At 41.6% G+C, this 12,055-nt stretch overlaps 2 protein-coding genes across 4 annotated transcripts in view; one reads left to right on the top strand and one right to left on the bottom strand.

Annotated features, from left to right (window-relative positions):
- The first annotated feature begins 6,632 nt into the window (after positions 1 to 6,632).
- The window catches only part of FAM102B (family with sequence similarity 102 member B), a 21,171-nt gene continuing 15,748 nt past the window's right edge, over positions 6,633 to 12,055 (top strand). The window contains exon 1 of one of the 3 annotated variants that reach the window (XM_027742837.2): positions 6,633 to 7,127. In XM_027742837.2, the coding sequence (XP_027598638.2) occupies positions 6,907 to 7,127 (221 nt within the window). In that variant the 5' untranslated portion in view covers positions 6,633 to 6,906. The remainder of the gene's footprint in view (positions 7,128 to 12,055) is intronic. The other 2 variants (XM_039383332.1, XM_027742836.2) reach the window with 2 other exon arrangements.
- The window catches only part of HENMT1 (HEN methyltransferase 1), a 26,672-nt gene continuing 25,990 nt past the window's right edge, over positions 11,374 to 12,055 (bottom strand). The window contains exon 8 of the transcript XR_003544878.2: positions 11,374 to 11,892. The gene's annotated coding sequence lies outside the window, so the exon portion shown is untranslated. The remainder of the gene's footprint in view (positions 11,893 to 12,055) is intronic.

The following is a 12,055-nucleotide window of genomic DNA, read 5'->3' as shown; positions in this document are numbered from 1 at the left end:
CCTTCTGATCCACTCTGAGTTGTCCTCATTTTAGTTTGTGCTTGCTGTCTTTTATCATCCCACCATACCCCACTACAAGGATCCTGATCATTTTTTCATTGTAAACTCTGTAGGTACTAGGAAAGTGGAGGCCTCCGTTTAAGTCCCTCCCCACAGCCTTATTTTTTCCTGGTTGGGCAAGTTCAGTTTCCTCAGCCCCACCTCACAGAGCAAGTGCTCCTGCCCTCAGGTATTGTGGTGGCCATCTGCTGAACTCTCCGCTTTATCCATGACTTTCTAGCCCAGAACTGGACTAGAGTGTCTAAATACAGTCTAGTTTGTGCAGAGTAGAAGGGGATAATCTTCATCTCCTCACCATCCTCCTGTTAATACAGCCCAGAGTGCTGCTGGCCCATGCTCAGCTTGCTCTCTGCCAAGAGCCCCAGGTCCTTCTCAGCAGAGCAGCTTCCTGGTCTGTATAGTTGCAAGAGACTATTCCTTCCTATATGCAGTATTTCATGTTTGTCCTTGTTGAATTTCATAAGGTCCCTCTCACCCCTTTCCTCCAGCTTCTCTGAATGGCAGCCCCGTACTTGAGCACACCAGGTGATCCCCCACATCTGGAAACTTGACAAGAGTATACTCTGCTACCTCCACCTAACTAGTAAATATGCAAAACAAAGCAGGTCTAAATACAAATATGTTACTTTGTTAGCACAGCTAATGTTGTATATTGGAATAGGCAGAGCCTGAACATACTTCACTCCTATCTGGAATAACGAATGTGAATATTGCTGAGGGTCACTGCATCCCAGCGATGTAATACTGCTAAGTAGTGCAGCCTTTGATTCCATTTTTCTCCTCATACCATCATCCTTACATCTTTATCTAATGAAGTACAGGAGTGCAACATTCTTTTATCACTACTCAGAATATGCAACTAATATCTCTACTCATTACTGAATATAATACATAGATATGAGACATACATGGGAATGAAACAGTGCTACTCTAAGTTCCCACTGCCTGTCAGTAGGTTCCTAATATCCAGCATTGTCATGGTCTAAGGTCCTGATGAGTTACACTTATTTTCTTATATGGTATCATACTAAATACTGTACTTGTACATTAAGACCATACATGAACTAGAACCACTCAAAATTAACACCAAATACCTGAGGCATACACTTCAGCTGGCCTCTGGCAGTTTTACCGTATAGTGTGTGCTAATGTCATTTACAGGTTCAACATCAGCTCATCGTTTCCACACGATCAATGAAGACATACGCAAGCACTCACCAGAAACTGCAGGCACTGAGTGCCAATATCTTTCCTAGCAGCATAATACCAGACACGCTACCTTGGTAACAACTTCAGAGTGTATACATATAGATTATATATACACACTTTTTTAAAAATCAATTAAATATAATTGTTACTTTAAGTGGCAATACATAGAAATTTGTGGACTGATTGAGCATCTACTATAATTAATCAGCAGTGTGGATTGAAAGTAGAGTTTGATTGGGCATGATTGACTAATGTACAAAGTAGTATAAATAAAAGATCAAGATGAGAACCACAATGAAATACTGACATTTTTTTCCTAAAAACTCTACCTCTCCTTAACACATGTGAAAAGTTAGTGTCAATAGTCCAAAGTTCAAGGTAATCGAGGAAGAGATGCATTTGTTCTTCCTGAAGCAACAAGAAAAAAAGCTACTTCTGGCAGGCTTGGCTTTCCTAAGTGCATCCTGCGTAGTTATAATTTATATAGAACATGTTGTACTGTCAGGAGTTGTGTATTCACACACAAAGAGGAGGCCACAGAGAAAAGGCAAGATAACAGAGCTTGATGGTTAGACAATGCCCATGTGCAAACAGATTCTGCACACACAGCAGAAGTTGGAAGTACCGGCTGTATATCATTGGTCCAACTGTTTATCCATGATGTGACGCAACAGTGAAATTAATTTTTCATATTTGCACCGGTCTCCCCGAAAATGGAGTAAGTAGCACAGAGCTGTGCAGAAGGTTGAAATGCTTTGACTTTAGTATGACTGGCTGAGAGCAATAAGACAAATAGGTGAGAGTCTCAGGTATTTTGCACATGTTGATAGATAAACTATCAGGTACACATCTGAGAAAGCCATTGCTCTTTGAAAGATACAGACACTAGTTATGTCTAATTAACCTCCTGCAGTGACATCTGAGACAGTGATCACGAATCCAGAGATTTGCTTCATTTACATTAACCAGAAAATGAGTCTTGCCGATTACTTGGAAGCAGGCACTACCATAACTATCATTTCTTTTACAAATGGTCTTCTGTGGCAGGTTTTGGAGCTGTATCATTTACAGAGTCCCTATTTGTTAAAAAGGAGTCTTGAATAGATCATCATTTTGCACTCCTGGTTTTTACGTTGCTTGAAGGAACTATAGAGCTGCAAAGGACATCGAAGTCAAGAAATATCTTTGCCCAAGATGCCTTATTTTAAATGCTTTCTTTAAAATTCTGTAACATTTATATTGTTTTTAGTGCTATAAGGCTTTTTTATCTTAACACTGATTAGTATCAGACCATCAAAAGCATCAGAAAAATATATGCATTTAACTTTCTAGAACAAAAGCTTTTAATTAGTATTATATCCATACATGTGCAATAAATATTTAAATTACATCAATACTATTCACTTAGATGAAGTGCTATAAATATCACAAAACCTCAGAGACTAGAAGCAGACTTGATATATTTTTTTAATAGACTACTAAAAGGTAAGTCAGCTGAATTGCATCATTTGGTGTCTGCTCTATATACTGTAGCTCTTTTTCTGTAAGGAAACTCTTCATAATAATCTTAAAATTTTTAAAATCTTATACTGCATGAGCCAGAAGTCATTTCTGGCTTAACTCCAAGGACTGCAGGGGAGTAACTTTTAAATTATGAGATCAAATCCAGTTCTGCTACATAGTTAAAAAAATGGTCATCCAGAAGTTTTATGTCACCTGACAGAGCAGCCTTCAGATCACACATGTGAGATATAATTAAAAAACACAGAGGCAATAAATATTTAAAAGGCAAAGACAAAGTTCAGTGTTTTAAATTTGTTTAGGGTGAAATGAATACTTGCTTCATTATACAGATATAATTAGCTCAGTTTTAAACTATAAAGTAATTCTTCAAAACAAGCATATTTTAGAACCTTACTATCACATAGTTACAAGCTATAGCAAATTCAGATTATTTTATTACTTTCATATTTTTCTTTACTGGGAATTGTCTAGCACACAGCATTGGACTGGTTTAGCATGAAAAAATTATGTCTTAACTCAAAGATTGGTTCTGTAATGCATCTAAATATAATTTACCAATTAAGAAATCATGATTTAAAATCATCAGTGGAGGTTCAGCTGGGTTCTGACTTTTTCTGTGACACATCACCATTTTGGAGGGCACAGACCTCTCACGATTGGGGCTGTTACCTGAGCTTTGTTTACAGCACAGCTTTAAATAGCCAGGCCACATTAAGGCAGGGATCCTTCAGAGGCTAATTGGAGAGACTGCTCTGTGGGTCTGTAGTAAACATGTACAAACACACTTGGACAATTGAGACTTCATCAGACATTTCTTAGAGCAGCAAGAGAAGTGTCATGATTATAGACTTTACCTACACACATTGAATTTAGTTCCAATGGATGTCACTTTTTGGTTTAATTTCACTTCAGACATCCCAATTAATCTCTTCCATGGCCAAGACAGAGTGCTTACAATGGACTGATGCTGAAAGCACTGATCTGAGTACAGGTTGTAGCCCAGACCTTATGTCAGAGCCAGAGCAGTGATCCATCTAAAGTCAAACCTAGAAAGCATTTCAATGCTTTCCTGATGCCACTACTCTCAGGAAAAAGAGCTACAGGTCAGAAATTAAGTTTTCAGCAGAAAAATGGTGCTGCAGAAAACATACAGGCCAAGGGGCTGAACACAGATGGCATTAGTACCACCTCCAACAATGATAGAGACACTGATGCTCTGCAGGATTTAAAAATCCCAGAGAGCTGAGCTTCACCTGTTCACAAAGGCTATTCCCTATTTAACCCTACAGTTTTGTAACTGAAATCTTATATTCTTCAGGAGAGCAAACAGCTTTTGAATTATTTGTTTTATTCTGGTGTAACTGTGGCATTTTGTAAAACACTGATTTTTCTTGAATCATTGAGTTTTATACCTGTAACATCCAACTTCCTTAAAGATTTAGGAATTTCTCCTAAAATAAAACCCCAGTGCTTTAATCTTACAGAAGTTTTCTATCAATGACAACACAGAATTAGTCCATTACCCACAGTGTTCATTCTTTTTTGAAAAACTCCTCTGCTAGTCTGAGAATCTTTTGATTAAATACTCTAAATATATTTAAAAATCTATACTCTGACACTTTTGACTTTGACTCTTTTGGACAAGAAGGCTATACTCAATACAAAGGTTTTTTCTAGACACCAGTTCAGAATGTAAATATAGCCCTGGAATAGAATTGGGCTTTTTCAGATAAGGATTGCCTTTGACTCAAACCTCCTAAAGCCATTTGGCACCTACCCTTGCCTTTATTTTAGCAGTCAGCACCACAGGCTGGCAGGGCACAGCAAGGGCCAGCTCTCTCCTCAAGAGCAGGAGGATGAGTGCAAGAACCCAGACAGCAAGGCAGGGCCTCCCCAGCCAGAGCCCACCCCTGCCCCCCCAGTCCCCTAAGCATGGAGAGGAGGCATCTACTGCAGCAAGGCAGGCCTGAGGCTGGGAATGCACCTCAGGGTCCAGTCTAGCAACAGCAACCACATTGAGGCACACCTACAATAAAAAGAGACAGCTCTGAGATGAGTTAGGAAGCCAGCAGGCAAGTCAGGGTCCACCACGAGGTACAGACAGCACAACCACCACCCAGCAGACAAATAAAGCTACAAGATTTGAGTAAGGGCTCATGGCTTGGAGCTGAGCTTAAATGGGTCCCTTGAGCAGGGTGTGGATGAGGACTCAGGTGAGGCTTTTTAAGGTTTTTGCAGGTCAGCACATTAACAGCTTCCTGAAGCATTCAGTTATATAGAGGAGATGCTTGCAGGGGATGCTACTCAGAGCACGCAGGCTATAATAATTTATGAAGGTTGCTGATTTATTTCTTCTCTGACTAGGAGTGAATTAATTCAGATTTTTTTTAAAGGATTGTTCAATAACTGGATGAACTGTATTGAACTTCAACAGATAACTTATCTGGCCTGTAACCCTATTTTTCTTCCTACATCTTAATATGCTGGACCTTCCAGATAAATAGGGTAATTGCTTTTCTCAACCAGAACCCTGTGTTTTTAACAAAACTCTGGAGTTGTTCTTTAGCCTTTAAAGAAAGAAGGATCTTAGTATGATTTGATATCAGCTAAATACTTAGTCCCTTTAGGTGCTGAAAGCTTTTCACTTTCCGTCTCCTTGAACAGAGAGCTGATGAGTGCAGTACTCAGAGAGTTGCCTTGTATGATATATTGTAGGCTCTTGTGGTCTGTTAAGGAGAAAAGATTTTCCAGGATTACTTTAGGGCAGACTAAACAAATGTTCTCAAGGGGGAAGTCCTAGGTCAAGGCCAAATGCCTAGATCTCCTCTCTAAGATGTCTTCTTATTAATTCTACTCCAATTAAAAGACTTCTTTCAGAGTTATTACTTGACCTTAGGAGTTTTGTAGGGAATTCTTCGTTAGGAATGTGAAACTGACAATGGAGTCAGAACTACCCATGTAGCTCTTCTTACTAGAAAACTGTATATAAATTCTTTTCCTGCACGTTGTAGGACAAAAACCCCAAGAGCATTTCTTTCCAGACACCTTTTTTTCCCTCAGCTTTATTCTACAGGACAGTTGTGGACATTTTGGTATACTTAGCCACACATCGTTTGTGATACCTCTATTCATCAGGTATGTATTCCACAAAAAATATATTTCTGTGTATTTATACTGAATGACGGGCAGCCTCCTTTCACTAGCTGCAAGATTTCAGGGGCTCAGCATCATACTCCATGCATAATTTCACAGATTCTTTTTCTTACCATGTGAATAAGTGCTAACTTGTGGGAAGACTGTTGTGCGTTAGTTTTCTTACGCAACATTGTAAAGAGGAAACTGATCTGCTGATGGAGGGTGCTCGGAGCTTGTTTTATGCTTAAATCCTCTTGAATGGGTTTTTGAGACAAAGCTGTTCTCTGGAGAGCGTATGCTGGTGTTGAACTGTACATTAAACAAGAGCGTCCCATGTTTACTGCTGTAATCGCCTATGCCAGACAACTGTTCTTAAATGTAAACACCGATGAGCACACCCTCCTTTTCTACAAGACTATGAGCATCTGTTGCTCGTGTCAGAAGCGGCGTTATTTGTAAATTACAGGTTGAACGGCTGTACAAGACCCCGATAAGGTTTGAACTGCAGTAGAAGGTACCTAAATTCAGAGTTGAAAGTCCGAGGTCTAGATGATGCTTTGTTTTGTTAGCGCTCTGAAATGAGCGGCACAGGAGGTTTCCGCCGGCGGGACGCGCCCACCACCCCAGCGGTGTCTCCGGAGGCGGGAGAGCTGCCGGGGAGGGCGGGAGCAGCCCCGCTCGCCCGGGATTGGGGCCTCGGCCACGTCACTGATCCGGACACCTCCGCTATTAAAAGCCTTTCCCCGGCCCGGGCCAGCTTCTTCGGGAAACCCCACGCTCGCGTTGGAGCCTTTGGCGGCCGCGCTCGCCAATGGGTCTGGCGGGCGCTGGCGGCAGCGGGCGGAGCGGAGGCGGGCGGGTTTGAAAGGGAGGTGCCGGCTGCCATGTAAGCGCTGTCCGGGAGCGCCGCGGCCGGCGGGGCTGAGCTGGGAGCGGCCGGAGCTCCGGCCCGGCCCGGGTGCCGCCCTCGCCCCGGGCATGGGAGCGGAGCGGGGCGGCCGGCGCGGAGCGGAGCTGCCGTGGGGGCGGCCCGCGGGCGGCCCCTGGCCCATGGCCTTCATCATGATGAAAAAGAAGAAGTTCAAGTTCCGCGTGGAGCTGGAGCTGGACGAGCTTTCCTCTGTGCCCTTCGTCAACGGCATCCTCTTCTGCAAGGTGCGGCTGCTGGACGGGGGCAGCTTCAGCGGGGAGTCCTCCCGGTAGGTGCCTCCGGGGCTGCGGGGTCCCCGCCCCGCGCGGGCCGCCCCTGTCCCACGGGCTCCGCTCCAGTCCCCGTCCCCCCGAGAGCCGGGGCGGTCCGGCCGCCTCCGCAGCCCCTTGGCCGCAACTCGGCTCGGGGCGAGCCCGGGGCTCAGCCAGTTCCCGTTGCCCGGCGGGCGGGGGCCCAGGGAAGGGAGGGGGCGGCTGCCCCGGGGCTTTTGGAGGCTGCTCGCCTTTCCTCTCGGCGATGGGGAAGCTCCTGTGGCACGGCGTGACACCGGGCAGACTGGCTGTCCTCTCGTCCCGCCTGCTTTGCCAGCACCAACGGCGGGAGAACAGATGTGGGAGCATTTGCAGACTCCTCTGTCTGCGTGGCCGCTCGCTGCCTGAAGTCGTAACGTTGTAAAATAAACACTGAGGCTCTTAAACAGGGAGTAACAGGGGACATGAATCCCTCAGGGATGAGGGTTGTCCCAGAGAAACAGGTCGCTTGTGCCATAATGCCTGGAGCTGTAACGCCTGCTGATCAGATGGGTAACGGGGGAGGAAATTTCTTATTCCCGAGTCTGTAGTCTGAGCTGCCCACTGTGACTGTGAGTTGGGCAAACTTAGTGTTTCATTCTGTTGGACAGTGGCTTGCTGTGTTTCGTTCTGTGGATATTTACCTGGAGAGCGAAGTTCCATGAAAAAGTCCTCAATTATTCCTGGAAGTGTTCAGACCATGTGTGTTACTGACTTGGTTCACACTCAGTTCTGCAGTGCAAATGCAGCAAGGCAGGTGTCTTTTTTCTCTTTCTTTTCCTTCTGTTGTGTCTCAGCAATAGAACCATCGTCGGTCGTGTCAGTGTTCCCTAGTCCATGGGTAAATAGAATGACAGTGTGTTAATTTTTTCCAGGTACCAGGCAGAGGCAGAACCTTGTCAGTAGGAAGGGTGTGCTGTGGCTTCAGGTCTGGGGAGGAGGAAACTCCCCTCCCATTACACTTGTTCATGTTGTATGGGTTATTATATTACTTTAACATTATTATGAAAAGGATTTACTGGAAAATGTCTCATAGAATTCTGGGAGCAGACAGTAACAGTCAGTGAATATTCAGTTATTTTCTTATTAAAATACTGCTGTTACAGAGCTTTCTAAATTATCTGCCTTTTATTCTGTAAATAAAATTAATCAAGGAGAATGAAGCATCAAAACGGAACTTTGGCCTAGAACTTCCTTATTTAACCATTCCATTATACTTGCATGTGTAATTGAAGATTAATTTTTCTTCTGTGTGGTTGGAGAGTGTTCAACTCAACAGTGTTCTGTTCTCATTTCGTGTCTCCTTTCCTCAACATTTTTCTTGTGAGTGACTTCTTCATGAGTAATAGATGATGATGGCAATCATGATTTCAGGCACTAATGTGCCATTATTGTCCTACTCCAGCCCATACTGTCTTGAAGTCATTTTCACAGGCTGACATAAATCTTCTGGACAGAATCTGTATTTTCAAGGAGTTGGTTTCCGCTAAGCAGATGGTTTTGATACATTATTGTGATCTTAGTCTTTTTAGCCTTGCCTATTTATGATGTTAAAATTAAAAGCTTGAAAGCCTACATGCATATCTTTCTGAATAGTCTATTCGAGTAAAATATGTATGCTAGGAGGTAGTATGTGTAGTAGGAAGTGTCAGTGGAACTGTGATGATGTAAAAAATTGTATGTATTGGATGTATTGTGTTAGAGTCGAAGTTTAGAAATTCTTCCATTTTCTTTTTCTGAGGGTATGGCTTAAAAAATAACAGCAATGGAACGTATGCTGGTATAACAAGGTCCCTGTGAGTTTAACTCATTCCTGCTGGGCTGAGAAGTGTTGAGGTATGCTGGTAGGAAGGTAAAGAATTCTTGTGCAGTGATCCTTCAGCGCCAATGTAGGGAGTGCCTTTGCTCTTGGCTTAAGAATTAACAGATGAATTTTCACAGTGGTGATTCAGCAAAGGGCTGAATAAATAAGGAAGAAATTAAGTTAACATCAGAGAGGCAGGATTTCAAAACTTGTCAGTTGCAAACTTTTTGTAGTGGCCATGATTTTATTAGTTTCACTGTGAGCTGGCAGTTATATTCCTAAAGTAGTAATGTTTTTAGCCTTATAAAAGAAGTTTGAAGAATTCTGTTGTTTCAGAAAGTAATCTACAAACTCATTTCAAAAATTTTATAATACAGGGAAAAACTGACTGTTTTCTTCATAGCTTTTATTTTTGTTACTGAGGTCTAGTACTCTAGTTATTAAGTTCTCAATTTGGTATCCATACACACCAATACCTTGCTGCCTCTTGCCTTAAAAAAAAAAAGGGGGCAAAAAAAGGTCATATTAATAGTCTATAAACTACCCTAATATTACTAGCATTTTCCTTCCAAAGCTTACTCGCTGAGAAAGAAATGTCATAAAAACACAGGTCAAGTGGTTGCCTTGGAATAAAGGCCCATATGTAGCAACTTGTGATGAAAATGGATCGAAGCGACTGTCTTGTCAGTCCTGCGTTGATTGTGGTGTATGAATGATTAAAGCCCTGATCCTGCAAGCAATGTGATACCTACATCATCCCGCTCATCACTGAAGTGAGATGAAAAGAAGACAGAAAAATTCAAGCAACTGAAACATAGGGTTTTTTTCACTTGTCAGATCCTTGCTGAGAAAGAGCTACCTAAGAAATATGTTATGGAGACATGGTCTGTGTTATTGGAGACTTGTTGTCACAGTCCAGTTACTTTTCTGGCTGATACAGATGTGTGCCTGAAGTGTATAGAAATTCTGTGACCAGGTAAAACCAGCTTGTATAGTGCAGTACATAGTGATCTGGTTTGTGTATAAATAGCAACCACATCACTTTGTGTTTTGGTGTTTGCATGTAGTTTTTTAGAACTCCGATTTGAAAACTTCTATTTGAAACATCCTATGCATATTTGTGAGTATTTTCTGTAGGAAAAGAAAATTCTGTATTATAATGCTAAATGCTTAATTACCCTGACAAAATATTCAACTTTTAAAGTAATCTGGTAGTGCCAAATACAATTTTGATCCAAGGACGTTGAACAGCCAAGTGGCAGCAGTGTTTAAACTAGGAGAAATTTTTGAGTTTCAGCAAGAGCAGGACCCCAGAATTCTGGGGAGAATGAACAGGTTATAAGCTTTGACTCTGAAACAGGGAAAATCTTGAAGGGAGCTGTGAGAGCGGGGAGGTTTGGTTTGGTTGTTTTAGCAATTCCTGCCCTCCCCTTTTTGAAATTGCTTTCCAACCTGACTTCTGGATCTTTACCACTGTATTTTTAGATTTTATAACCAAAGGTGGATTTTCAGCAAATAGATTGCAAAGTTATGCTAACATTTTCATTTAGCAAACTTTCCTAGCTTAAGCCTGGTTTCCTGTATAATGAGACATCTTTCTAAATGTCTGTCTTTCCCAGGGCCAATGACACGAGATCTCTCTTTGAAATTGGATACATTAATACCAGACACTTGTGCAGATTTCAGGATTCTGTGTGTCTATACACTGCCTGGTCATAAAATATCATGTACATAATGTCTAATGCACCATGAAAGGATGGGAGATTATTTCAGGGAAGAAATTACACCTATGAATATTTTGAACAGGAAAAAATACTATTTTAAGGTACTTTAAAATAGACCAAATACTAACCATATTTATTCATGGCCATTTTACTGTAGACATAAATATATAACAAGTAGGCTTTCTGCAACTGCCCTCATTTTAATGGGCTGAAGAAATAATTGATGGGCCCCTAGAGTAGGTAACTGCTCATAGGCTGAGCTGTTGCTCAATCAGGAGCAAATGAATAGATGGGATATGTGGAAATCAAAGAAATTTTGGAAAGTAAAGGATCTTATTTCTTGAGGGTGTACTTTCAACACTGTACTGTATCGATTTAGGTTACAGTAGCTGTAAGCCTGGTAGTTCTGTTTTTAGCTTGGTTTCCAGCTGTACTTCACTCAAGGAAAGACTTGTTGATTGGTGTGTTCTTCTGACGTTAGTCTTCAATTTAGTCATATTCCCCTGCCTTTCAGGTCTGATTTCTGACAATTTAGACTGCTGTTGTTTCTCTCTTCGTTCTTTTACACAGTAACATTCTAAACTAAGAAGCTGATTGTGATTGGTATCTGTGACAGACAGATTCAGGGTGACCAAGAACTATAAGTTTTTCATGAAAACATTTTATTTTCCAACAGATTCCAGGAATGTGGGGTCTTTTTTTACATACAGCACATTCTTGAGTCCTGAGAGGAAGTCTCAGATCTTGCATTACTTCCATTAATATATTCTTATTCCTCATAGATACAGGCTAGAGCATATAATTGTCTTCTGTAGGAATTGATTTCTTATCTTCCAGGTAATAAGTACTTCTTATTTCTAGTGATGCTTGGCCACCTCCTTCTCTACTGTCTAAAACTACATCTATTTTTTGTGACACCAGGAAGTACATTTTCTGCCTCACTGGGCTCTTCACATTGCCTTTTAACCATTCTTTTCCCAACTGCTGCTATTGCATTTGGAAGGAAAATTATCTCCTGATAGTAACACAGGTTAACCAGCTCTTTGTTTTTAAATAATAACACTTGTTAGAAAAACATACGTGTCATGTGGAATCACTGCCCCTATCACTCTAATCTTCCTGCATGATGTATAAATTCTGCTGACAGTCTTCAGAGCTGGATAATGCTCCTTCTAATAGCTTTTTCAGCTGTAACTGGATTTGCAGTTGGATAACCTGAAACAAAATAAGTTTTAAAGCACTGTAAGGAATATTGGCAGTGGGATAAAAATCCTGCCTTGCAATTTTGTAGGTGCTCTTTTCAGATTGTCGAATGTCCACTTAATGTTTTTTTAGTTGTGAAGAGACACTTGATTAAACAGCTTCCAGACCTTGTCCT

Source organism: Pipra filicauda, unplaced genomic scaffold (genome assembly GCF_003945595.2).
Source record: "Pipra filicauda isolate LSUMZ 115617 unplaced genomic scaffold, ASM394559v2 scaffold112_size3218982_pilon, whole genome shotgun sequence".
In the NCBI taxonomy this organism is placed as follows: domain Eukaryota; kingdom Metazoa; phylum Chordata; class Aves; order Passeriformes; family Pipridae; genus Pipra; species Pipra filicauda.
Note: the sequence above shows the minus strand (reverse complement) of the source record. Positions and strands in the feature narration are given on the sequence as shown.